The 27,237-nt window shown below is 44.5% G+C and overlaps 1 protein-coding gene across 6 annotated transcripts in view; it reads right to left on the bottom strand.

The window, feature by feature from the left end:
- LOC139262882 (H(+)/Cl(-) exchange transporter 3) overlaps positions 1-27,237 on the bottom strand; it is a 206,733-nt gene that overhangs the window by 3,331 nt on the left and 176,165 nt on the right. For 4 of the 6 annotated variants that reach the window (XM_070878121.1, XM_070878130.1, XM_070878140.1 and 1 more), the window contains 3 exons: positions 20,232-20,630; positions 15,153-15,369; positions 272-347 (listed from right to left, as the gene is read on the bottom strand). In XM_070878121.1, coding sequence (XP_070734222.1) covers positions 272-347; positions 15,153-15,369; positions 20,232-20,630 — 692 coding nt within the window. The remainder of the gene's footprint in view (positions 1-271; positions 348-15,152; positions 15,370-20,231; positions 20,631-27,237) is intronic. The other 2 variants (XM_070878148.1, XM_070878165.1) reach the window with 1 other exon arrangement.

Here is a 27,237-nt window from a genome sequence, read left to right as displayed (position 1 = left end):
TAGTTGGTGGATTCGGGAGCATTCAAAAATCGGACAAAGACTTCTTCACAGCTTATACAGTTTTGACAAGACTATAAGATTATTACAGTTCCCAGTTTTGTAGTCAATGAGGACACGTGACCTCAACTACTCCCATACACAAAAGAATTTTGAGTAAATGGGGCTTTTAAATAGTTTTCATATCACAGGTTTCATGCTTCCTCTCACTGCAGGGTTTTTTTAAAAAAGACAGTTTACTCCTCTAATTAGTAGATCTGCCATGACTAATCACCAAAGGTTCCACGTGCTGTTTTAGTTGCTCGAGGTGTTCTAATATGTTCTTCTTTGTGATGATCCCCAAGACATTCCTGAAACAGACCATGTTATGCTAATGACTGCGTTTTGCAATAAAATGAAGCAAATCATGTTTGTACAGCAGCAAAACAGGTTGCAGAAAATAATTAAAAGTAAAATCGCATGACAAAAATGCAGCAAATGAAATGCTTAAAAGTTAAGAAAAATAACATGACTTCCCCGGTGCAGTTTGAAACTTTTGAATTAAGCATAAAGCAACCCCCCACCCCCAATCTCCCAGTCAAGAGAAATGGATAGTTGTCTCTCATTAATTTACAATGCTTAAGGTGATTACGAGGCTGATGGGACATGTTTGCACTATTAGTGTTGCACCAGTTTTACAGCGTCGTCGTCTCAAGCCTCAGCCTTGCAATTGTGAGTGTTATTGGCAGAGCTATTAGCTGCACTCTTAGCCTCTGAAATTAAGCTGTACTAATATTAGTGTATTAATGCCAAACATACTAACCACCTCGGTTAAAAATAGTGAACAAAGCAATTTCATACTAATCCATCAAGAGTTTGCACGGTAATATCCAGAGTGCAATTTGAAGCCCTTATTTGCCAAATCTCACTTCAGGGGTTACAATCTTTTATCATTGCACAATGATGCAAATATACTGATGGGAAACACTAATTTTGAGAGGTGAAAATATATATTTTTTAAAACAAGAGGGGGGGAGAAACATACACATTGCCTTTTGAGCTTCTCAAAAATTTTCAGCTGAATTCAGTATCAACATTGTCCAATTCAAATGTATAGACTTATTAAAACTTGCTTCTGATCATGAGGCCCGATTTGTCCCCCCGATACTATTAGATAACTCCACGGCAGTGTTAGCAACTCAGGCTGAACAGGGCGACAAAGAATGACTGAAAACTGCAGCAGCTAGAGCTGGCTATTGGGTTGGAGTGGCAACATATGGAAGTGACATCCCTCACTGGTTAGCTAAAAGCAGTGAATTTATGGCATCACAACGAATGGTTCTGCGTATCTGCTGAGAACGGTACGAACTGCAATTTTAAAAAAAACTGTAAGCAGCACGGGGACACAGTGGTACAACGTAGGCCTATTCCCACAACTTCTCACACTTTGTGAGATCACTAATGGTAGTCATACTGTTAGGGGAAGCAGTGGGCAGACATCGGGTCCTGGGCAAATGACAGTCACTTCCCCAGAACAGGGATGGTGGGACAGGGACTGGGGAGCAATCACAGGAGAGTGCATCTCCCGACAGCTGCCTGCAGCACCAGAAGCCTCACAGCAGGTTCCTGGCCACCCCATAAGCAGAGAAAGGCAACAATGGAAGTAAAGCTGACAGAAAAAGCCAAATAAAATGCTTTAAAAAAAATCCACAAAAACAACGATTAACTTTTTTTATTCACCGGAATAAAGCCCTCTGCAACGGCTCCTGAAATTACTATTAAAAGATGAGAAGAGTTATTGACAGAAAATAGTCAAAAGCCCCAAAATACTTTCAAAGAGACCATTTCCAAGAGCACGTTAAGCTTTTCCTGAAACAGACATCCATTTTGCACTTCCTCCCTTTAACCACCTAATTCTTGAACAGGCAAAAAAAAATCTTAAAAGACACAACTGAACAAATAAAATGAATGGAGAATCTGATCTCTCACCATGTAATTCAACGGCTTCAGGTGGGTTTCACGAACAGATGATATCCGACTACAAACTCCAGCCAGATTCAGATTCACTAACTTACAGTTGGGGTTTTATATCTTGTCGTTAGGGATATTTGGGTTAATTTTACCCGAACCCGCCCGTCGGAAACTGATGGAATCGGGAGTTATGCCAGTTTTACACACATAAGAAGATAAAAAATAGGAGCAGGAGTAGGGCATTTGGCCTTTCGAGCCTGCTCCGCCATTCTACAAGATCATGGCTGATCCGATCATGGACTCAGCTCCACTTCCCTGCCCGCTCCCCATAATCCTTCACTCCCTTATCGTTCAAAAACCTGTCTATCTCTGCCTTAAATATATTCAATGACCCAGCCTCCACAGCTCTCTGGGGCAGACAGAGAATTCTACAGAATTACGACCCTTGGAGAAGAAATTCTTCTATCTCAGTTCTAAATGGGCGGTCCCCTTATTGTCTGAGACTATGTCCCCTAGTTTTAGTTTCCCCCACGAGTGGAAGCATCCTCTCTGCAACTACCTTGTCGAGCAGTATCTTATACGTTTCGATAAGATCACCTCTCATTCTTCTAACAATGAGTATAGGCCCAACCTGCTCAACCTTTCTTTATAAGTCAACCCCTTCATCTCAGGAATCAACCTAGTGAACCATCTCGGAACTGCCTCCAATGCAAGTATATCCTTCCTTAAATAAGGAGACCAAAACACCCACCGAAATCACACTGTTGACTTTAATAGTGAGTAAAATCAGGCGGGGGTGTAAAACCACTGTTGCACCCGATTCCATCAGCTTCCCAACCGGCTCTACAAGACATATTTCACCACATTATTTGACAAAATACTTCTGCATAAGTGCACTTTATGTTGATATGTTCACCATCACCCCGTGCTCACCAGCTCTCCATCCCCCAGATTTCAGAAACCTCACCCTCATTGACAAATCCTCCACAGATTTGCTCCAGTCAATCTCTATAACCTCTTCCAGCCCTGTGTGCCCAACTCGCGCCTTCCCCTTTTCCGATTCTGCTGTGCTGTCCAACCCCTGCACAGTCAGTGACCCAGCTTCCATTAGCTCTGTCCTGTGCATTAGAATTCGCTTCCCAAACCCCTCTGCCTCATTATATCTATCCCTGACTCCAACCGTCTCTTTAAAATCCTGGACTGTGCTTTCGACCACTTTTGTTAAAGTTCCACCCTACTCCTACCTGGGTCTAAACCACGTCCGTTCACACTTTCACTACAGTAAAGGTGTCAGACAAGTGGCAGCTATTGCTGCTGTTTAGCATTTCTAATTTCATGTTTTATATTACGTATTATCTCTTTATATCTCTATCACTGTAGATGTAGCTATATGTAGATATGCAGGAGTGCTTCTTATCCGTTTGACTGTAAAACCTTTCAAATCAAAACAATTCCATACAGAAAACACATTCGAATACTGGTGTTACATTAGTATAACAATAAGATTTTGGCATTAAAAGGTTAATACAATAGTTAATTGACATATAACTACTAACTGTAGCTTAAAGAGAAACATCCTGAAGATACACCACGCCGGTTTTGATGAGATGTCACACAAAACAAAAATAAACTCAATAGCTATTAGTGGAAAAGTGTAGCAAGGTCTAGTAGGAAAGAACATGTACAGTTACTTGTAATTTAATATTAATTTAATAGCCTTGTAATTTAATTAAATGCACAAATCATTTCAATCTCACCACAATGTCATAAAATAATATGATATTGTTTATGAAAGATGCTTCTTACCAGTAAAAGCAGAAACACCTAAATACAAACCATACTGATTTTAGATTACCACGGGTTGCAGCTTAAATGCAAAGTTGCTAGTTATTTTTGATATAAAGACGGATAAACACAGGATGACAAAGGTTCAACCTTCCCATTCTTTAGCACAGTGTCTGACGGGCCATGGTTGGTATCAGTGCCTCTTTAGCACAGTGTCTGACGGGCCATGGTTGGTATTAGTGCCTCTTTAGCACAGTGTCTGATGGGCCATGGTTGGTATCAGTGCCTCTTTAGCACAGTGTCTGACGGGCCATGGTTGGTATCAGTGCCTCTTTAGCACAGTGTCTGACGGGCCATGGTTGGTATCAGTGCCTCTTTAGCACAGTGTCTGATGGGCCATGGTTGTTACCTCTTTAGCACAGTGTCTGACGGGCCATGGTTGGTATCAGTGCCTCTTTAGCACAGTGTCTGATGGGCCATGGTTGTTACCTCTTTAGCACAGTGTCTGACGGGCCATGGTTGGTATCAGTGCCTCTTTAGCACAGTGTCTGACGGGCCATGGTTGGTATCAGTGCCTCTTTAGCACAGTGTCTGACGGGCCATGGTTGGTATCAGTGCCTCTTTAGCACAGTGTCTGATGGGCCATGGTTGTTACCTCTTTAGCACAGTGTCTGACGGGCCATGGTTGGTATCAGTGCCTCTTTAGCACAGTGTCTGACGGGCCATGGTTGGTATCAGTGCCTCTTTAGCACAGTGTCTGATGGGCCATGGTTGGTATCAGTGCCTCTTTAGCACAGTGTCTGACGGGCCATGGTTGGTATCAGTGCCTCTTTAGCACAGTGTCTGATGGGCCATGGTTGGTATCAGTGCCTCTTTAGCACAGTGTCTGATGGGCCATGGTTGGTATCAGTGCCTCTTTAGCACAGTGTCTGACGGGCCATGGTTGGTATTAGTGCCTCTTTAGCACAGTGTCTGACGGGCCATGGTTGTTACCTCTTTAGCACAATGCCTGTGGTCTGTAGTGCTTCTTTTGCAGAGGCTGAACGGCATCGTGAATCAGACCTGAGGTTTCAGTCACAAAATCTTTCAGGAAGAGCCACAGAAATATTTTAGGACCAAACCACGAGATTGTTTTAAAAAGTTTCATTTGAGTAAGACTGTGATGTCCTTGGCAGCTGCACAGTCACTCTTTTGGTTGAACTTAATTTGACGCAGTGTGAAACACAAATGACCTAATCTGCTGTTGAAGTACTGTGTCAATAGAGAGGCTGTGCAGCATGTAACTCAGCCAGCAGAGGGTGCTCACACCAAGAGATTGCAAAAATAAATTAAATTAATTAGAAACTGCTAAAAGAGAGCCACGCTGGATGTTTTTTATTTACAACCAGAAATCTACAGCACGCTTCATAAATAATCAGCGCAATCTAGAGGCTGAAATTTCTGTCTTCACTAATTTTAGTGTGACAGTAGACACAAGTAAAAGGTGGCCCGATACTACTTCAGTTCACTAAAAATTGAGAGCAAAATTTCAGGCCGTTGGTGTCAGCATGCTGGAAGTATCATCTCCTGCCTCCTTTAAAACACTTTTAGAACAGCATGAGCACAGACTAGCTGATACTACTCTCAGCCAATGTTCCCCGTAACTTTTTTTGGGCCACGCAACCCCTTTAACGGGCCGAGCGGCCCATTCAAAATTCCGCGCAATTTGAAAGCCGGCTCACAGGCTACGCAGGATTCCTGGAGCGCTACACAGCCGCGGTCGCGAAATTCTCAGCTGAAGGTGAAACGTAGCAATTGCTAGACAAAAGAAGACCAAGGTCCATTTAGGTTCACCTTCTCAGTCCCAGTCAACACCAGGGATACATAAACCCAGGGAGAGCAGGAAACAAAGGGAAGTGCTGACAAGGAACAGCAAGACCTTCAGCAATGTGTGCCTTAAAACAAAACATTAGTATGAATCATTTGTGACAAAGGCATTGCCAAATTTGTACAGGTAATTCAAATCACTGGAGTAAGGATGGAATATTGCCGAAAAGGTTTTTTTTCTTTTAAAAAAAAAAGTGAATTTTAAGAATGTTATCCTGGAGAATTCACATCATTGGCCCAGATATCCATTCGCAGATCTCCCACAGCATTGCTCAGGATGAGTCAGAGGTGTTTTATATATAAACAGCAGTATCAACAACAAAGTGTGACATGGAAAGTATTTTCGGAATCGTGTGCTACAGGCAGAGAGGCTGAGAACGCTATTAACATCATTCAAATGCCTTAAGGGAATAGATAAAATGAACCTCCTAATATGTTTCAGATTAAAGAAAGACTTGCATTTATATGCCTCCTTTCATGACCATCGGACGTCTAAAGGCGCTTTAGAGCCAATTAAGTCGTTTTGAAGTGTAGTCACTGTTATAATGTGGGAAACGCGGCAGCCAATTTGCGCACAGCAAGCTCCTAAAACAGCAATGTGATAATGACCAGATAATGTTTTTTGTTATGTTGATTGAGGGATAAATATTGGCCAGGACATTAGGGTGAAATCCCCTGCCATAGGATCTTTTATGTCCACCTGAGAGATGAGATGGGGTCTCACCCGAAAGACAATACAGCACTCCCTCAGCACTGCACTGGAATGTCATAGATTTATGTGCTCAAGTCCCTAGAGTGGGACTTTGAACCCACTCTCCACTGAGCCACAAATTCTAGAACTAGGAAGCACAGGTTCAAGCTTAGAGGAGGAGTGCAGGCTGCTTGGATTTAACTACTTTATGCAGAGGGTGGTGAATGTGTGAAACAGACTGCCAGGAGAGGTAGTGGAAGTCTGGAAACATTTAAGGGAGAACTGGATCGACATCGGAGAATGACTGAGAAGTATCAGCTTCTGGGACCAGCCAGCTGCAGTGAGTCAGTTTAACTTACAACTGTCTTGTATTCTATGTACACAAATAAGACCTGGGATATCTACAAATTTTCTATGTTTCTATATTCAAAAGGGAGTTAGATGAAGTCCTTACTACTCGGGGGATCAAGGGTTATGGCGAGAAAGCAGGAAGTGGGTACTGAAGTTTCATGTTCAGCCATGAACTCATTGAATGGCGGTGCAGGCTAGAAGGGCTGAATGGCCTGCTCCTGCACCAATTTTCTATGTTTCTATGATTCACAACTTCAACCCAAGGACTCAATATCTTACAAAGACCAAGCAATGCTAATGACTTTGGCAGTAAGTTAGGAGTGTCCCCAGAACTATTATGTGTCCACTATCTAATCTAACTTGAACCAAATTAAAATTGACTTCCAATATACTGCACAAAGCTCTATGAATAAGGCTGTATTGCAGGTTAGTTTTGATGCCGTCAGCTACTGCAGTGCAGTATTACTTATCTAAATTACTGCTTCTGTGAATCAGTTATCCCAGCAGCCCTCCAAATAGAATATTTACATGTTACGTAAAATTGAGTTTACTCATTTGCCAAAGAACCAAATGATTAGCTTGAATTTGCACAATGCCTTTTTCTACCTGGGCTGCTTGTACTGGGCCTTGTAGTATGTTAATTGTCTCTACAATGCAAATATTTATACTGTCCAATGCCTGTTTCACTTACACTTTGGGTCAGTGAGGTACATTTGTCCGAGTTGGGACACACTATCTGATGGTGCTGTCTGCTCAGCATAAGAAAATATGTATGTGCAACAAAACTATATTTACCAACAATTTCAGGCCCCTCATTCCTGTTCCGTCATTCAAAAATATATCAGGTTTCATCGAAACACCTGTGAACTCGTGGAAGCAAGTCATCCTCATTCGAGGGACCGCCTATGATGATGGTTAATCTGTATCTTAACTCAGTTTTTGCCTGCCTTTCTTCCATATCGCCTGATACCCTTACCTAACAAAAATTCACCGATCTCAAGTCTTAAAAGTTTAAAATTGCCTCAGCAATCACGGGGCTAAAAATTTGTTTGCTTAGAGCCACCCGTTAGCGCCCGAGAGCGGCACTAACGGGCCACTAAGCTCTTACCGACCGAGCGCCGTGCTGGCAACGCCTCCCGCGACCTTCAGTGAAGGTTTACCGGCGGCACTAAGAGTGAGCACTGTGCAATCTAGCGCTACCCACTCAGTGACATCAGTGAGTGTGCAACGCCCCCTTAGCGCCGCAGTCACGAAATTGAATGCTTTCGCCTGCTGTAGCGCCCAGCGCTAATTCAGACAGGGAAAGTAGGCGTCCCGAAGAAGCTGCTGGGGTGATATTTTCGCGGGTGAGCAGGTGGGTGGTTAACATGGAATTTATTTATACTAATCTCTCTTAGGTTTCCTCGCGCCAGAACTTCAGCAGCGCGCCCGCGATAGCGCCCTAAGAGGGGTGTGGAACGCTTCCCTTCGCGCTCCACTCCCCATCCCTCTTGGGGTGCTAAAGACCAATATCCCAGTTGGAGGTGGTAAACATCGCCCGGCGCTAAAGTTAGCGACCAGGCGGTGTCACCGCCTCAAACCGGGCTATAACGAATGCTTAGCCCACAGTCTTTTGGGGAAAGAGTTTTAGATGGCCAATACTTTTTGAGAGAAAGTGTGTTTGCTTATTTCACTCCTAACTAGCCGAGCCCTAATTTTAGGCTTATGCTCCCCATTTCTGGAATTCTTCACCAAAGGAAATACCTTCTCTATCTGCCCTATCGAACAACATTATCATTCTAAACTCTTCGATTAGATTACCCCTCAATCATCTAAACTCAAGGGAATAAAAACCAAGTTTATGAAATTTGGCTTCATAAATTAACGCTTAAACCCTGGTGTTATTGTGGTGAATCTGGGCTGTATTCCCCTCCAAGGCAGATATATCTTACCTGAGATGCAGTCCCCAAAAAGGAACGCTGTTACTCCAGATGGGGTCTGATCAAGGCTCTGTGCAACTGAAGCGTCACTTCCCCACTTTTGCTTTCCAACCCCCTGGCCAGCATTCAACAGCCTTTTTGATTACTTTTTGTATCGGTGCACTAGCTTTAGTGATGTGTACGTGAACACCTAAATCCCTTTGCTCCTCCGCAGCTCCTAGTCTCTCCCCATTAAGAAAATATTCAGTTTTGTGTTTCCAAGATTCAAGGTGGATGACCTCACACTTCCTCACATTGAACTCCATCAGTCATAGTTGTGCCCACGAACTTAGTTTGTCTAACAATAACAGTTTGCATTTATGTAGCACCTTTTAAAAATGTGTTCCAGGATGTGAGCATCGCTGGCAAGGCCAGCGTTTACTGCCCATCCCTAATTATCCTTGATGCAGCAAATGTCCCAAAGTGGTTCACAGGAACGCTACCAAACAAAATTTGACTCCAAGCCACATAAGGAGATATTAGGCCAGGTGACCAAAACTTGGTCAAAGAGGTAGGTTTTAGGGAGAGTCTTAAAGGAGGAGAGAGGTGGAGAGCTTAGACTCTAAGCAGCTGAAGACTATTCCACTTTCTAAATTTGTGCTAAATCAGTCTTAAACATTTACAAAATCCACCGAGATCTAATGTTGAGCAGCACAGAGCAAGTCTTCTACTTCTGCACACCAAGCATAGAATTGCGCTCCCCAGGAGTGCTTAGTGAGAAACTGGTGTACAACCCATGATTTTTCAACCATTAACGGGTTACAGGTGCAAACTTTCCCAATATGTGGTTCTAGCAGTGTGCAGAAGTCCAACATTTACCCTCAGATTCATAATTGGAGGAGCCCAGGTCAGGTCTCAGCCATCATGACAGCTCGTGCTCAACAACCTTCTATAGATGAGTTTCTTCAGTTACTATGAAAGCACAGTCAGTCAATGGATGGGTCTTACCCACATAATCAATTCCCAATCTCAGCCTGACCCCAAGGGAAGAAAGTGGTTGGTGTTATCCCGAGCACAAAGAAAGGTGGTTGTGTTTGTTGGAGACCAATTATCTCAGCCCGAAGATATCACTGCTGGAGTTCCTCAGGGCAGCATCCTAGATCCAACTAACTTCAACTGCTTCATCAATGACCAGTACTTCATCATTTGACCAGAACTGGGGCTGTTCACTGATGATTGCACAATGTTCAGCTCCATTTGCAATTCTGCAGCTAATAAAGCTATCCATTCCCACATGCAGCAAGACCTGTACAATAGCCAGGCTTGGGTTGATGTGTGGCACGAATGTTATCTGCCAGTTAAGTGCCAGGCAATGGCCCACATCAACAAGAGAGAGCCCAACAACCGCCTTAACATTCAATGGCATTATTGTTGCTGAGTCACTTAGCATCAACATCCCAAAGGACACCAGTGACCAGAAATTTAACTGGACCGACCATATAAACGCTGCGGTACTAGAGCAGGTAACAGGCTGGGTATTCTGCAGCGAGTGGCTCACCACCTGACTCTCGAAAGCCTCTCCACCACCTGCAAGGCAGGAGTGTGATGGAATACTTTCCATTTGCCATTTTGGGTGCTCAAGAAACTCAACACCATAGAGGACAACACAGTCCACTTCATCGGCACCTCATTCACTAGCCAAAACATCCATCCCTTCCACCACCGCTGTAGCATGGCACTATCTCCACAATGCACTGCAGCAACTTGCCACGGCTTCTTTGGCAGCACATCCCAAACTCACAACCGCCACCTAGAAGGACAAGGGCAACAGATGCATGGGAACACCATCACCGTCCTGACTTGGAAATATATCGCTGTTCCTTCATCATCGATGCATCAAAAATCCTGAAACTCCCTACCGAACAGCATTGTAGGAGCACTTTCACCACACAGGCTCCAGCGGGTCAAGGCAGCGTGGCTCACCACCACCACCTCCTCAAAGGCAATTGGGGGTAGGCAATAAATGTCGGCCTTGATGTTTGAACCACAGCAAGGTGAGATGGCCTGGAAGTTCTGATAACTGCCAATGCCAAGTTGATGTGATGTTGAGCCTGAGAAGGAAGAATCAAGTCCTTTCTTGTTGGTTAAATATCTCTCAGCCATGATAAGAGTTTGGTGAGATCTTCAATATTTTGCAAATGGTTTCCTTGAAGTACAGGACGAAGCAAAATGTGCGCATCTCTTACTTATCAGAGAATGTGCGACTTGAGTCCACACACCATTGTGAGATGGGGCAGAGACCACAGTTGCAATCCACAGAATATAATTGGCTATTTAAACCACCCTTTTAAAGGCGTTGATTGCTTCCAATTTGATTTTGACCTTCAGAGATTAATGTCAGCGACCATTGTGTAAGAAGATTTAATTCCAGTAGTCTGCCAAGTGCTTTCCATTAGGAACTGTGAATGTCTATAGCCGCAGAACTCGTATGCATTCCTGTGGCCGAATTCCCCCACATTTGGAAATCAGAGCATTCAAGCTGTATAACCCTGAAACAATTAAGTGTGAGCAAGAGATCTCCTGGAGAGGTTTGGAATTCAGCCTCTGCGACAGATGGGCGGGAGGTTATGCAAGAGTTATAATTAGAAGAAATGTGACCGAACCAAGGTGAGAAAAATATTTATCTTCCTGTTGATCAATGTAAGGAGCAATCTTCTTTCTACTCCTCTCCCCACCCATCCCCTTCCTCCAGTGCAGTGCTGAGGGAGTGCAACGCTGTCGGAGGGGCCGTCTTTCGGATGAGACGTTAAACCGAGGCCCCGTCTGCTCTATAAGATAGTCGTAAAAAATTCCATGGCATTATTTCAGAGAAGAGTATGAGAGTTCCCTCCCCCCAGTGTCCTGGTCAATATTTATCCCTCAAATCAACATCACAACAAAAATAGATTATCTGGTCATTATCACATTGCTGTTTGTGGAAATTTGCAGTGTGCAAATTGGCTGCCGTGTTTCCTACATCACAACAGTGACTATACTTCAAAAGTACTTCATTGGCCACAAAGTGTTTTGGGATGCCGAGGTCATGGAAAGGCTATATAGATGCAAGTTCATTCTTTCTTTCATCATTGTTATTCCACCTCTCTGCAAAGAAATCTTCTTGCCATTCTGAGTACTAACACATAGCGATAGACTTCAAGAGGAAACCGACAGGCTGATGGAATGGGTGGACACATGGCAGATGAAATTTAACACAGAAAAGTGTGAAGTGATACATTTTGATAGAATGAGAGCAAATATAAACTAAAGAGTACAATCCTAAAGGGGATGCATGAACGGAGAGCCTTGGGGTACATGTGCACAAATCACTGAAGGTGGCAGGACAGCTTGAGAAAGCAGTTAAAAAAGCTTATGCAATCCTGGGCTTTATGAATAGAGGTATAGAGTACAAAAAAGTGGAAATTATGATGAACCTGTATAAAATATTGGTTCGGTCTCAACTGGAATAGTGTCCCCAATTCTGGACACTGTACTTTAGAAAGGATGTGATGGCCTCAGAGAAGGTGTAGAAAAGATTTACGAGAATGGTTTCAGGGATGAGGGACTTTAGTTACGTGGATAGACTGGAGAAGCTGGGATTGTACTCCTTAGAGCAGAGAAGATTGAGAGGAGATTTGATAAAGGTGTTCAAAATCATGAGGGGTCTGGACAGAGTAGATAGAGAGAAACTGTTCCCATTGGCGGAAGGGTTGAGAACCAGAGGACACAGATTTTCAGGTGATTGGCAAAAGAACCAAAGGCGACATGGTAGACTGGTCATGAAGGTTAAATCCCATGGGATACATGGCAAAGTGGCAAGTTGGATCCCAAATTTGCTTGGCGGTAGGAAGCAAAGGGTAATGTTTTTGTGACTGGAAGAATGTTTCCAGTGGGGTTCCGCAGGGCCCTTGCTTTTTGTGGTATATATCAACGATTTAGATTTGAATATAGGGAGTATGATTAAGAAGTTTGCAGACGACACTAAAATTGGCTGTGTGGTTGATAATGAAGAGGAAAGTCATGGGCTGCAGGAGGATATCAATCTACTGGTCAGGTGGGCAGAGCAGTGGTAAATGGAATTTAATTCAGAGAAGGGTGAGGTGATGCACTTTGAGAGGGCTAATAAGGAAAGGGTACACATATTAGGCGGTAGGCCACTTAATAGTGTAGATGAACAAAGGGACCTTGGATGCTTGGCGACAGATCCCTGAAAGTAGCAGGCCAGGTGGATAAGGTGGTTAAGAAGGCATACGGAATGCTTGCCTTTATTGGCCGAGGCATAGAATACAAGAGCAGGGAGGTTATGCTTAAACTGTATAATACTTTGGTTAGGCCACAGCTGGAGTGCTGCGTGCAGTTCTGGTCGCCGTATTATAGAAAGGATGTGATTGCACCAGAGAGAGTGCAAAGGAGATTTACTAGGATGCTGCCTGGAATGGAGAATCTTAGTGATGAGGACAGACTGGATAAGCTGGGTTTGATCTCATTGGAACAGAGGAGGTTGAGAGGAGACCTCATTGAGGTGTACAAAATATTGAGGGGGCTGGACATAGTGGATAGTAAGGGCCTACTTCCATTGGTGGAGGGGTCGATAACGAGGGGGCATAGTTTTAAGGTGATCGGTGGAAGGTTTAGAGGAGATTTGAGGGGGGGGCTTCTTTACGCAGAAGGTTGTGGGGATCTGGAACTCATTGCCTGGAAGAATGGTAGATGCAGAAACCCTCACCACTTTTAAGTGATGGTTGGATGCGAACTTAAAAGTGCAGTAACCTGCAGGTTACGGACCTAGAGCTGGTAATGGGATTAGACTGGATGACCTTTTGTTTGACGGCGCAAATATAATGGTAAGTACTGCAGGGAATAGAATACGGCCAGGGTGATCTCCTGGACTAGTTTCGATTGCCTGGATGGGTTGGAGATGAATTTCCCCAGATTTTTTCTCCCTAAATTGGCCTGGGTTTTAATCTGATGTTTGCCTCTCCCAGGAGATCACATGGCTCCGGTTGGGGTGGAGTGTAGAATGTTTCAGTATAAGGGGTGTCATAGTTGTGGTGAGGTGGACTGGTTGGGCTGGGTTCTCTTTGCCTTTCCGTCATTGTTCATAGGTTTATATGTAACCTTTACGGCTGCTGACCAAGGGCCGTGCGGCTCTTTGTCGGCCAGCGGGGACACGATAGGACGAAATGGCCTTATTGCGCACTGTAAATTTCTGTGTTTCTATAAGAAAAAACCTTTTTACACAGCGAGTGGTTAGGATCTGGAATGCACTGCCTGAAAGAGTGGTGGAGGCAGACTCAATCAAGGCTTTCAAAAGGGAGTTGGATAAGTAGCTGAAAGAAACAATTTGCAGGGCTATGGGGAAAGGACGGGGAGTGGACTAGGTGCAGTGCTCTTGCAGAGAGCTGGCACAGGCTTGACGTGCCGAATGGCCTTCTTCCGTGATGTAACCATTTTATCCTAAGACTGTGTCCCCTGGTTCTGGATGTTGGGGAAGTCCAGGATCAGGGGACATAGTCTTAGAATAAGGGGTAGGCCATTTAGGACTGAGATGAGGAGAAACTTCTTCACTCAGAGAGTTGTTAACCTGTGGAATTCCCTGCTGCAGAGAGTTGTTGATGCCAGTTCATTTGATATATTCAAGAGAGAGTTAGATATGGCTCTTACGGCTAAAGGGATCAAGGGGTATAGAGAGAAAGCGGGAAAGGAGTATTGAGGGAATGATCAGCCATGATCTTATTGAATGGTGGTGCAGGCTTGAAGGGCCGAAGGGCCGAATGGCCTACTCCTGCACCTATTTTCTATGTTTCCATGTATCATTATAAGATCTACTGCTTCCTCCCCATAAAAAACTGACAAGCAACATAAAAGTTGAAATAAAAACACAAAGCTATTAAGAAAACTAAAGGGGGAGATTTCCTATGTGTGCTGTATGAGTAAATTACAAAGCCTTTTCCTATATTCTCCTTACATGTACCATCAAGTACACTATTTTAACACAAGATGGAAAAAAAACATGGTAAATAATAAACTGTTTTGCGGTAAACAGACAATAATTAAAACTACTGTTGACAGCGAGACATAAAGAAATAAGCATACAGTTTAATTCAGAACAAAACTAGCCTTGCAGACAACAGAAAGGGAGAGCATCATCGATTAAACTGGCTGCTGAAGGGAGTAAATTTCTTTAAGGAATGGTGATTTTTCCGAGGGATGACGGCAAATTCTATGTCGAGGGTGAATGAATATGGAAGAACCTTTCCCCCCGGCTACCCGACCCATGGAGGGAATCACAGATAATCTTATAGTTTCTGCAAATTAAACAGAATACTTTAAAAGTTCCCGAGCTGGTTTCTGGGCACAAGAACAAAATAGTTTGCAACTTCTTTCTCACACAATTTTGTGCTATCCATTTTTTTCAACAGATACTTAAAAGTTACTTCAAAAATGTGCAGGAATGTAGCTTCAAGTTGTGCATTAAATCTCAGCACGTGTGGTCATCCCAACTGGTCTTTGCAGCCAGAATTACCGCGTGTATTACATTTTCTCTAGGGTACGATTCAGAACCACATTAGACTTACCCATTGTGGGTTACAAGGCACTGCCTCAGTCCCAGTTTACGAAAGATGTCCACAACAATCTCCATGGGTGTATGATCTGTAACTGTGAAAGGACTCATATCGAGAATGCTTCGCAGCTTCAGTGGGCGCGGGCTGTCGGCTGGAAGCGTCGGGGCGTGCTGGGTAAAGTGAACCCTTGAACTGCTGACGATGCCTTCTTGTTTTCTTCTAGCGTTTTCTAAAAAAAAAAGAGAAAAAAAAAGAAAAGAAAATCACAAAACTGGCTGGTAATTATAGCAGCAAACAATGTCGCTCTTCTGTCTGGTGTCTTGCTGGTCTCCATTTCACTGTTTACCTCCCCGGTCAGGAACGCATGATTATTTCAGCAAGCATGATGATTGCAGTTTACTGAAGCATGATTACAGTATCTGGAGTGGTCATTTTCAAACAGTGTAGGGCAACAGTCAAGAACTTACTAGCTGCACTGAAAGCAATGAGCAGCAGGCGACACCAGCAGCTGACTGCTCAGGGATGAATACTTCATGATTTGCACTGTCCTTTGTGAACGAGAATGCACACTGAAATGATTTTCTCCGACTTTCACTTTATATTGACCTCTCCTGTGCCATGCACGAGCCCCGGGCTGGAAGAGCACAGCGGCCTGTGACTAAAAATCATGGCAACGACATTCTGAAGTAGGCTAATGGGAGAATATATGGGTAGAGCTGCAGAACACCAAAGGGCAAAAAACGTTAGTGGGAGTTGTGTACAGACCTCCAAACAGTACTAGTGATGTTGGGGAGGGCATCAAACAGGAAATTAGGGGTGCATGCAATAAAGGTGCAGCAGTTATAATGGGTGACTTTAATATGCACATAGATTGGGCTAACCAAACTGGAAGCAATACGGTGGAGGAGGATTTCCTGGAGTGCATAAGGGATGGTTTTCTAGACCAATATGTCGAGGAACCAACGAGGGGGGAGGCCATCTTAGACTGGGTGTTGTGTAATGAGAGAGGATTAATTAGCAATCTCGTTGTGCGAGGCCCCTTGGGGAAGAGTGACCATAATATGGTGGAATTCTGCATTAGGATGGAGAATGAAACAGATAATTCAGAGACCATGGTCCAGAACTTAAAGAAGGCTAACTTTGAAGATATGAGGCGTGAATTGGCTAGGATAGATTGGCGAATGATACTTAAGGGGTTGACTGTGGATGGACAATGGCAGACATTTAGAGACCGCATGGATGAACTACAACAATTGTACATCCCTGTCTGGCGTAAAAATAAAAAAGGGAAGATGGCTCAACCGTGGCTATCAAGGGAAATTAGGGATAGTATTAAAGCCAAGGAAGTGGCATACAAATTGGCCAGAAATAGCAGCGAACCCGGGGACTGGGAGAAATTTAGAACTCAGCAGAGGAGGACAAAGGGTTTGATTCGGGCAGGGAAAATGGAGTACGAGAAGAAGCTTGCAGGGAACATTAAGACGGATTGCAAACGTTTCTATAGATATGTAAAGCGAAAAAGGTTAGTAAAGACAAACGTGGGTCCCCTGAAGTCAGAATCAGGGTAGTCATAACGGGGAACAAAGAAATGGCGGACCAATTGAACAAGTACTTTGGTTCGGTATTCACTAAGGAGGACACTAACAACCTTCCGGATATAAAAGGGGTCAGAGGGTCTAGTAAGGAGGAGGAACTGAGGGAAATATTTATTAGTCGGGAAATTGATGGGATTGAAGGGCGATAAATCCCCAGGGCCTGATGGACTGCATCCCAGAGTACTTAAGGAGGTGGCCTTGGAAATAGCGGATGCATTGACAGTCATTTTCCAACATTCCATTGACTCTGGATCAGTTCCTATCGAGTGGAGGGTAGCCAATGTAACCCCACTTTTTAAAAAAAGGAGGGAGAGAAAACAGGGAATATTATAGACCGGTCAGCCTGACATCGGTAGTGGGTAAAATGATGGAATCAATTATTAAGGATGTCATAGCAGCGCATTTGGAAAGAGGTGACATGATAGGTCCAAGTCAGCATGGATTTGTGAAAGGGAAATCATGCTTGACAAATCTTCTGGAATTTTTTGAGGATGCTTCCAGTAGAGTGGATAAGGGAGAATCAGTTGATGTGGTATATTTGGACTTTCAGAAGGCTTTCGACAAGGTCCCACACAAGAGTTTAATGTGCAAAGTTAAAGCACATGGGATTGGGGGTAGTGTGCTGACATGGATTGAGAATTGGTTGTCAGACAGGAAGCAAAGAGTCGGAGTAAATGGGGATTTTTCAGAATGGCAGGCAGTGACTAGTGGGGTACCGCAAGGTTCTGTGCTGGGGCCCCAGCTGTTTACACTGTACATTAATGATTTAGACGAAGGGATTAAATGTAGTATCTCCAAATTTGCGGATGACATTAAGTTGGGTGGCAGTGTGAGCTGCGAGGAGGATGCTATGAGGCTGCAGGGCATCTTGGATTGTTTAGGTGAGTGGGCAAATGCATGGCAGATGAAGTATAACGTGGATAAATGTGAGGTTATCCACTTTGGTGGTAAAAACAGAGAGACAGACTATTATCTGAATGGTGACAGATTAGGAAAAGGGGAGGTGCAACGAGACCTGGGTGTCATGGTACATCAGTCATTGAAGGTTGGCATGCAGGTACAGCGGTTAAGAAAGCAAATAGCATGTTGGCCTTCATAGCGAGGGGATTTGAGTACAGGGGCAGGGAGGTGTTGCTACAGTTGTACAGGGCCTTGGTGAGGCCACACCTGGAGTATTGTGTACAGTTTTGGTCTCCTAACCTGAGGAAGGACATTCTTGCTATTGAGGGAGTGCAGCGAAGGTTCACCAGACTGATTCCCGGGATGGCGGGACTGACCTTTCAAGAAAGACTGGATCAACTGGGCTTGTATTCACTGGAGTTCAGAAGAATGAGAGGGGACCTCATAGAAACGTTAAAAAGTCTGATGGGTTTAGACAGGTTAGATGCAGGAAGAATGTTCCAAATGTTGGGAAAGTCCAGAACCAGGGTACACAGTCGAAGGATAAGAGGTAAGCCATTTAGGACCGAGATGAGGAGAAACTTCTTCACCCAGAGAGTGGTGAACCTGTGGAATTCTCTACCACAGAAAGTAGTTGAGGCCAATTCACTAAATATATTCAAAAAGGAGTTAGATGAAGTCCTTACTACTAGGGGGATCAAGGGGTATGGCGAGAAAGCAGGAAGGGGGTACTGAAGTTGCATGTTCAGCCATGAACTCATTGAATGGCGGTGCAGGCTAGAAGGGCCGAATGGCCTACTCCTGCACCTATTTTCTATGCCCCAAGATAAAACTCCTTCTAATCATCTCCTCCTCCTTGCAGCAAAGCAACCAGCTTTCGCTCCAACCTCGGCAATCAGGGGACTGCAGCCGAAAGAGACACCCTACCACTCAACAGTGCAGTGAGTAGGTGCTCCGTGTTGTCAGAGACACTTTTATTCTTTTTTTCAAAGTTATGAAATTTCAGTTGTGAGAGTTTCAGTCACTCATGAGTTTCCTCAGGTTTGAAATTTTGCCGGAAGCTCTTCATCCTTTTTTTTTTAAATTATCATTTTGTTTCCTCATGTTTTTTGAAGCCCGCACCCCCCCCCCCCCCACACCCCCACCAACATTTCTCCTCCCTGCAACTTTTTTGTAGCGTCAGACCAACCTACTGAGATGAACACACTCATTTGACTGTGTGTGCCAGGGAACTAACCCCTTTGGTTTTGTTTTCATCTTCAGCTCCCCTTTAAATAATTATCAGTAACATTGATTCAAGTCTGCCTGCTTTGTTTGTTTCAAATGTAACCGCTTTCATACTTCACACACAATTCGCTTAGTTAGTTATTGTTTGGGGATGAGCTTCTTAAAAATTAATTCTCGGAATGTGGGTGTTGCTGGCAAAGCCTTAATTTAATGCCCATCCCGAGTTGTGCTTTAGACGGTGGGGGCGAGTCTTGAATCGCTGCGGTCAAGGTACAGCCACAGTGCTCCTGGGTAGGGAGTTCCAGGATTCTGACTTGGGGATGATGAAGGAACAGTGATACAAGTCCAAGTCAGGGATGGTGTGTAACGTGGAGGTGATGGTGTTCCCATGCTCCTCCTGCCCTTGTCCTTCTAGGTGGTGGAAGTCACAGGTTTGGAAGGTGCTGGTGGGAAGCCTTATCCTGCAGCCACGGCGCACCAATGGTGGAGGGAGTGGATGTTTGAGATGGTGGATAGGCTACCAATCAAGCGGGCTGCTTTGTCCTGGATGCTGAGCTTTTTGAGTGTTGTTGCAGCTACACTTATCCAGGCAAATGGAGAATATTCCATCGCACTCCTGACTAATACCTAGTCAGTGGTGGAGAGGCTTTGGGGAGTCAGGTGAGCCACTCCCCACAGAACATCCAGCGTCTGACGTGCTCCAATACCCACGGCACGTGTGTGGCTGGTCCAGTTGAGTTTCTGCATAATCATGGCTTGAGTGTGCTCAGAGGGTAAGTGTACCACATCAGGCAGTATCGACCAGAAAGGAGTTAGCTGATCTCAAGCAGTAATGGAAAGGGGCGGCAGTGAAGGGATGATGGCAAGGGTGGGGGAGGGGCATGTGTGGAGAAGAAACCAGAATGATAAAGAAGAGCTGAGGCTCCCTGCTCCTGATTACTATTCTGTGACTGCAGTTGGAATATGTCCGGTTAAGACAGCTCAGCAGTGATACACCCATGGTCGAATAGCCGGCCGACACTCACTGCTTAGGTTCGCATATGACGAATGGCCACTTGGGTGAGGTACTGCCAGTGGAACTGTGTCCCAGTGTTTTTATCACCACTCAGAAAAGGAGGGCAGAAAGGGCAGGGCAGTGGAGTTAGAACTTAACAAGGAAAACTGAATGATCTGTGTCTATAATGCCTTCCATCACAGACTGCACATTGTAGTGGTAGCAGGTTACATCACGTACAAAGCAGAAGAACAGTTTCCTTAAAAAGTGAGCAGACAATTCCAAACTAAAAGTTCACGTTCACTGTATCTAGAATAACAAATTCTGGATATGCATACATTGCAGCACAATGATAGAGATGCATGGGACTCATACCTAATGCAATGGTAATATCTCTTCGTAGTGCAAATCCAACTAGTCTTTGAGATTCTTTTGATACGATGACAGGAAACCCATTGTATGTCGTTTCATTAATCGTTACTTCTAAGTCTTCGACCGTCATGTCATCCTGGGTCAGGACTGAAAGGGGAATCTCGTTTTTCTGAGGCCGCATCACATCCGCAGCCAGCGTTGTATGAGTGAATTCTTCCTTAGCGTCCAGGAATGGATATCCATTCAGGCGGATGTGCGACTCGTAAATGCCCTCCCTGCCAAATGCATCGCCCACCCATTTGCTGGTCATTACAGCTGCCATGAGAGGGACAATGTACTCCAGCCCACCAGTCAGCTCGAACACGATGACCACCAAGGAAACGGTCATCCGCGTCACACCACCTGTAAAACAAAGAAAAACGTTACTTCAAAAACAAATAATTCTCAATCGTCCCATCTTTTATCACATTTTGCATTCATTGAGCCACCATGTCTCCCTCCCTTTTCTATGGTGAGGGGCGGAAGGAGAATTTTGCACCGTGAGAAGCCATTTTGTTCAGGTGATCTCCAAATATAAGGCCCCCTCCTCAACATCATCTTTCGCCCTTCTTCTTCCTCAGTCATTGGCAGCATTGGAGAGTTGTATCTATCCAGTTTTGTCCTACTTTTTAAATCGGCGATTTTGTTCCTAGAAGCTGACTACAGTTTCATCAGATTCTAGTAATTGTCCTTTAGTAATTTTTTTTATACAAAGCTTGTGACATTTTTTGACTTGACATAAATGCCATTATATCCCAACCAATACTTGGCCCATTTTGCAACGCCTCACGGAGATCAGCATCAGTTCAATCCCAGCCGCCTTTTATTGGACTTCTGTAAGTTTCCAAAACATTTTTTTTGATATTGTGGAGTGGATTTTTTCCCCAGGAACCACTGTACAGGATATCTATTTATCACGCCATCACCATCACATGACTTTATAAGTATGGTGCTTTTACCAAACTCAACAAGATAACATGGAGTAATGTATTTGCTTCATGGGTTTTTTGCTTAAGAATTCATAGCAAAACATTGCTATTAAGAGCTATATTATATAGAACTATATATTATACAAGCTATTAAGAATAGTTGGTTTATTAGCAATGGTTTAACAATCACACTACACATTACCAGTTCATCCACCAGGCTCACAACCACCTGCAGCATCATGGATCCCCTGAACCCAACTGGCTGGGGTTTTATTGAGTCGTGAACATCATGTGACTGGCAAAGCCACTCCCAACTCAACAGCTCTACAACTATTTTTGTAGAAACAATAATCAAGTGCGCCCTGATTAAAGGGGTGGGGGGCACACTCCAAAAACTTCTCAAGTGCCCGCTTGTTGTTTTTTTTGAGGGCACAAAAAGCACAAATTATACAAGTGCCCCCTGGCTAAAGGGGGGGGGGGGGGGGGGAAAGCACTAAAACCGACAAACTTAGACAAATTAAACTTTAGACATGTGCTTCAAATTAAAATTTGATTGCCGGGAGCGATGATGCACTCCAGTCCCTCCAGCACCCACCTCTCGCAGAAGGCCACGAGCGTACTGGTGGACACCATGTGCTCCATCTCCAGGGACACCCTGACTCGGATGTAACCGCGGAAGAGAGGCAGGCAGTCGGGCTGAACGACCCTCTCGACCGCCCGCTGCCTGGACTGGCTGACGGCCTCCTTGAGGAGGCCTTCCGACCTGCCCGCTCCCCTCCGGACAGGGTGCCTAAAGATCAGGAGTGTGGGACTGAAGTGCAAGCAGAATTTGAGAAGCAGTCTCGTCAGATATTGGAAGAGGGGCTGCAGCCTCACACACTCAACATACACATGGAACACGGACTTCAATAGCTCTACAAACCTGTATGCATACTCACAGGTGCATACATTACACATGGAGCAACAGTTTAATACTGGCTTCAAGGATGCCAAACCCAATTTTTCTAAGCAGAGGTAGACCTTGGATGCTGCTGTGAAGCACACCACAGATCCGGGTCTGACAAGAAATTGCACACACAGACAGAAAATGCTTCCGGAATCATCCTGCAAAAATTGCACTATATGCGCAAAAGTCACCACTTGTTTGATTGTCCAAGTACTTCATGCTTTGCAGAACTTCCTCCAGCAAAGCACAAAACCAGCTGGATTTTCACGTTGGAAACTGATTTTTTATTTAATTTGAAAAATCTGAATTAAAAAAAAAAATCAATATTCTGAAAGCTCTCCACCGAAATCTGGGAAAGTGCTTCCATTTAAAGAGTGTATCTACTTTTTCTCTTTGCAGATGCTGTAGGACCTGCTGTACAATTCATAAGAACATAAGAAATAAGGGCAGGTGTAGGCCATTTGGCCCCTCGAGCCTGCTCCGCCATTCAATAAGATCATGGCTGATCTGATCATGGACTCAGTTCCCCACAACCCTTTATTCCCTTATCGCTCAAAAATCTAACTATCTTCGCCTTAAATATATTCAATGACCCAACCTCCTCTGGAGCAGAGAATTCCATAGATTTACAACCCTCAGAAGAAATTTCGGCTCATCTCAGTTTTAAATGGGCAGCCCCTAATTCTGAGATAATGTCCTCTAGTTTTAGTTTCCCTGAATGGAAATATCCTCTCTGCATCCACCTTGTCGAGCCCCCTCAGTATCTTATACGTTTTATAGAAACATAGAAAATAGGTACAGGAGTAGGCCATTCAGCACTTCAAGCCTGCACCACCATTCAATAAGAGCATGCTGATCATTCCCTCAGTACCAACTAGGGGGGAGGCCATCTTAGACTGGGTGTTGTGTAATGAGAGAGGATTAATTAGCAATCTTGTTGTGCGAGGCCCCTTGGGGAAGAGTGACCATAATATGGTGGAATTCTGCATTAGGATGGAGAATGAAACAGTTAATTCAGAGACCATGGTCCAGAACTTAAAGAAGGCTAACTTTGAAGGTATGAGGCGTGAATTGGCTAGGATAGATTGGCGAATGATACTTAAGGGGTTGACTGTGGATGGGCAATGGCAGACATTTAGAGACCGCATAGATGAACTACAACAATTGTACATTCCTGTTTGGCGTAAAAATAAAAAAGGGAAGGTGGCTCAACCGTGGCTATCAAGGGAAATCAGGGATAGTATTAAAGCCAAGGAAGTGGCATACAAATTGGCCAGAAATAGCAGCGAACCCGGGGACTGGGAGAAATTTAGAACTCAGCAGAGGAGGACAAAGGGTTTGATTCGGGCAGGGAAAATAGAGTACGAGAAGAAGCTTGCAGGGAACATTAAGGCGGATTGCAAAAGTTTCTATAGATATGTAAAGCGAAAAAGGTTAGTAAAGACAAACGTAGGTCCCCTGAAGTCAGAATCAGGGGAAGTCATAACGGGGAACAAAGAAATGGCAGACCAATTGAACAAGTACTTTGGTTCGGTATTCACTAAGGAGGACACAAACAACCGGATATAAAAGGGGTCAGAGGGTCGAGTAAGGAGGAGGAACTGAGGGAAATCTTTATTAGTCGGGAAATTGTGTTGGGGAAATTGATGGGATTGAAGGCCGATAAATCCCCAGGGCCTGATGGACTGCATCCCAGAGTACTTAAGGAGGTGGCCTTGGAAATAGAGGATGCATTGACAGTCATTTTCCAACATTCCATTGACTCTGGATCAGTTCCTATGGAGTGGAGGGTAGCCAATGTAACCCCACTTTTTAAAAAAGGAGGGAGAGAGAAAACAGGGAATTATAGACCGGTCAGCCTGACCTCAGTAGTGGGTAAAATGATGGAATCAATTATTAAGGATGTCATAGCAGCGCATTTGGAAAATGGTGACATGATAGGTCCAAGTCAGCATGGATTTGTGAAAGGGAAATCATGCTTGACAAATCTTCTGGAATTTTTTGAGGATGTTTCCAGTAAAGTGGACAAGGGAGAACCAGTTGATGTGGTATATTTGGACTTCCAGAAGGCTTTCGACAAGGTCCCACACAAGAGATTAATGTGCAAAGTTAAAGCACATGGGATTGGGGTTAGTGTGCTGACATGGATTGAGAACTGGTTGTCAGACAGGAAGCAAAGAGTAGGAGTAAATGGGGACTTTTCAGAATGGCAGGCAGTGACTAGTGGGGTACCGCAAGGTTCTGTGCTGGGGCCCCAGCAGTTTACATTGTACATTAATGATTTAGACGAGGGGATTAAATGTAGTATCTCCAAATTTGCGGATGACACTAAGTTGGGTGGCAGTGTGAGCTGCGAGGAGGATGCTATGAGGCTGCAGAGTGACTTGGATAGGTTAGGTGAGTGGGCAAATGCATGGCAGATGAAGTATAATGTGGATAAATGTGAGGTTATCCACTTTGGTGGTAAAACAGAGAGACAGTCTATTATCTGAATGGTGACAGATTAGGAAAAGTCGAGGTGCAACGAGACCTGGGCGTCATGGTACATCAGTCATTGAAGGTTAGCATGCAGGTACAGCAGGTGGTTAAGAAAGCAAATGGCATGTTGGCCTTCATAGCGAGGGGATTTGAGTACAGGAGCAGGGAGGTGTTGCTACAGTTGTACAGGGCCTTGGTGAGGCCACACCTGGAGTATTGTGTACAGTTTTGGTCTCCTAACTTGAGGAAGGACATTCTTGCTATTGAGGGAGTGCAGCGAAGATTCACCAGACTGATTCCCGGGATGGTGGGACTGACCTATCAAGAAAGACTGGATCAACTGGGCTTGTATTCACTGGAGTTCAGAAGAATGAGGGGACCTCACAGAAACGTTTAAAATTCTGATGGGTTTAGACAGGTTAGATGCAGGAAGAATGTTCCCAATGTTGGGGAAGTCCAGAACCAGGGGTCACAGTCTAAGGATAAGGGGTAAGCCATTTAGGACCGAGATGAGGAGAAACTTCTTCACCCAGAGAGTGGTGAACCTGTGGAATTCTCTACCACAGAAAGTAGTTGAGGCCAATTCACTAAATATATTCAAAAAGGAGTTAGATGAAGTCCTTACTACTAGGGGATCAAGGGGTATGGCGAGAAAGCAGGAAGGGGGTACTGAAGTTGCATGTTCAGCCATGAACTCATTGAATGGCGGTGCAGGCTAGAAGGGCTGAATGGCGTACTCCTGCACCTACTTTCTATGTTTCTATGTTACCCCTTTCCTGCTTTTTCTCCATGCCCCTTGATCCTCTTAGCCGTAAGGGCCATATCTAACTCCCTCCTGAATATATCCAATGAACTGGCATCAACAATTCGCTGCGGCAGGGAATTCCACAGGTTAACAACTCTCTGAGTGAAGAAGTTTCTCCTCATCTCGGTCCTAAATGGCCTACCTCTTATCCTAAGACTATGTCCCCTGGTTCTGGACTTCCCCAACATCGGGAACATTCTTCCCGCATCTAGCCTGTCCAGTCCCGTCAGAATCTTATACGTTTCTATGAGATCCCCTCTCATCCTTCTAAACTCCAGTGATTAAAGGCCCAGTTGATCCAGTCTCTTCTCATATGACAGTCCAGCCATCCCTGGAATCAGTCTGGTGAACCTTCGCTGCACTCCTTCAATAGCAAGAACGTCCTTCCTCAGATTAGGAGACCAAAACTGAACACAATATTCCAGGTGAGGCCTCACTAAGACCCTGTACAACTGCAGTAAGACCTCCCTGCTCCTATACACAAGTCCCCTAGCTATGAAGGCCAACATACCATTTGCCTTCTTCACCGCCTGCTGTACCTGCATGCCCACTTTCAGTGACTAATGAACCATGACACCCAGGTCTCGTTGCGCCTCCCCTTTTCCTAATCTTCCGTCATCCAGATAATATTCTGTCTTCGTGTTTTTGCCCCCAAAATGGATAACCTCACATATATCCACATTATACTGCATCTGCCTTGCATTTGCTCACTCACCTAACCTCTCCAAGTCACCCTGCAGCCTCTTAGCGTCCTCCTCACAGCTCACACCGCAAACTTGGAAGATATTACACTCAATTCCTTCATCTAAATCGTTAATGTATATTGTAAAGAGCTGGGGTCCCAGCACTGAACGCTGCGGCACTCCACTAGTCACTGCCTGCCGTTCTGAAAAGGACCCGTTTATCCTTACTCTCTGCTTCCTCTGCCAACCAGTTCTCTATCCACGTCAGTACATTACCCCCAATACCATGCGCTTTGATTTTGCACACCAACCTCTTGTGCGGGACCTTGTCAAAAGCCTTTTGAAAGTCCAAATACACCACATCCACTGGTTCTCCCTTGTCCACTCTGCTAGTTACATCCTCAAAAAATTCCAGAAGATTTGTCAAGTATGATTTCCCTTTCATAAATCCATGCTGACTTGGTCCAATCCTGTCACTGCTTTCCAAATGCGCTGCTATTTCATCCTTCATGATTGATTCCAACATTTTCCCCACTACTGATGTCAGGCTAACCGGTCTATAATTACCCATTTTCTCTCTCCCTCCTTTCTTAAAAAGTGGTGTTACATTAGCTACCCTCCAGTCCATAGGAACTGATCCAGAGTCGATAAGACTGTTGGAAAATGACACTAAGTTGGGTGGCAGTGTGAGCTGCGAGGAGGATGCTATGAGGCTGCAGAGTGACTTGGATAGGTTAGGTGAGTGGGCAAATGCATGGCAGATGAAGTATAATGTGGATAAATGTGAGGTTATCTATCCACTTTGGTGGTAAAAACAGAGAGACAGACTATTATCTGAATGGTGACAGATTAGGAAAAGGAGAGGTGCAATGAGACCTGGGTGTCATGGTACATCAGTCATTGAAGGTTGGCATGCAGGTACAGCAGGCGGTTAAGAAAGCAAATGGCATGTTGGCTTTCATAGCGAGGGGATTTGAGTACAGGGGTAGGGAGGTGTTGCTACAGTTGTACAGGGCCTTGGTGAGGCCACACCTGGAGTATTGTGTACAGTTTTGGTCTCCTAACTTGAGGAAGGACATTCTTGCTTTGGAGGGAGTGCAGCGAAGGTTCACCAGACTGATTCCCGGGA

The sequence above is a fragment of the Pristiophorus japonicus genome, chromosome 1, assembly GCF_044704955.1.
Source record: "Pristiophorus japonicus isolate sPriJap1 chromosome 1, sPriJap1.hap1, whole genome shotgun sequence".
In the NCBI taxonomy this organism is placed as follows: Eukaryota; Metazoa; Chordata; class Chondrichthyes; family Pristiophoridae; genus Pristiophorus; species Pristiophorus japonicus.
This window is presented reverse-complemented; position numbering and strand designations above follow the sequence as displayed.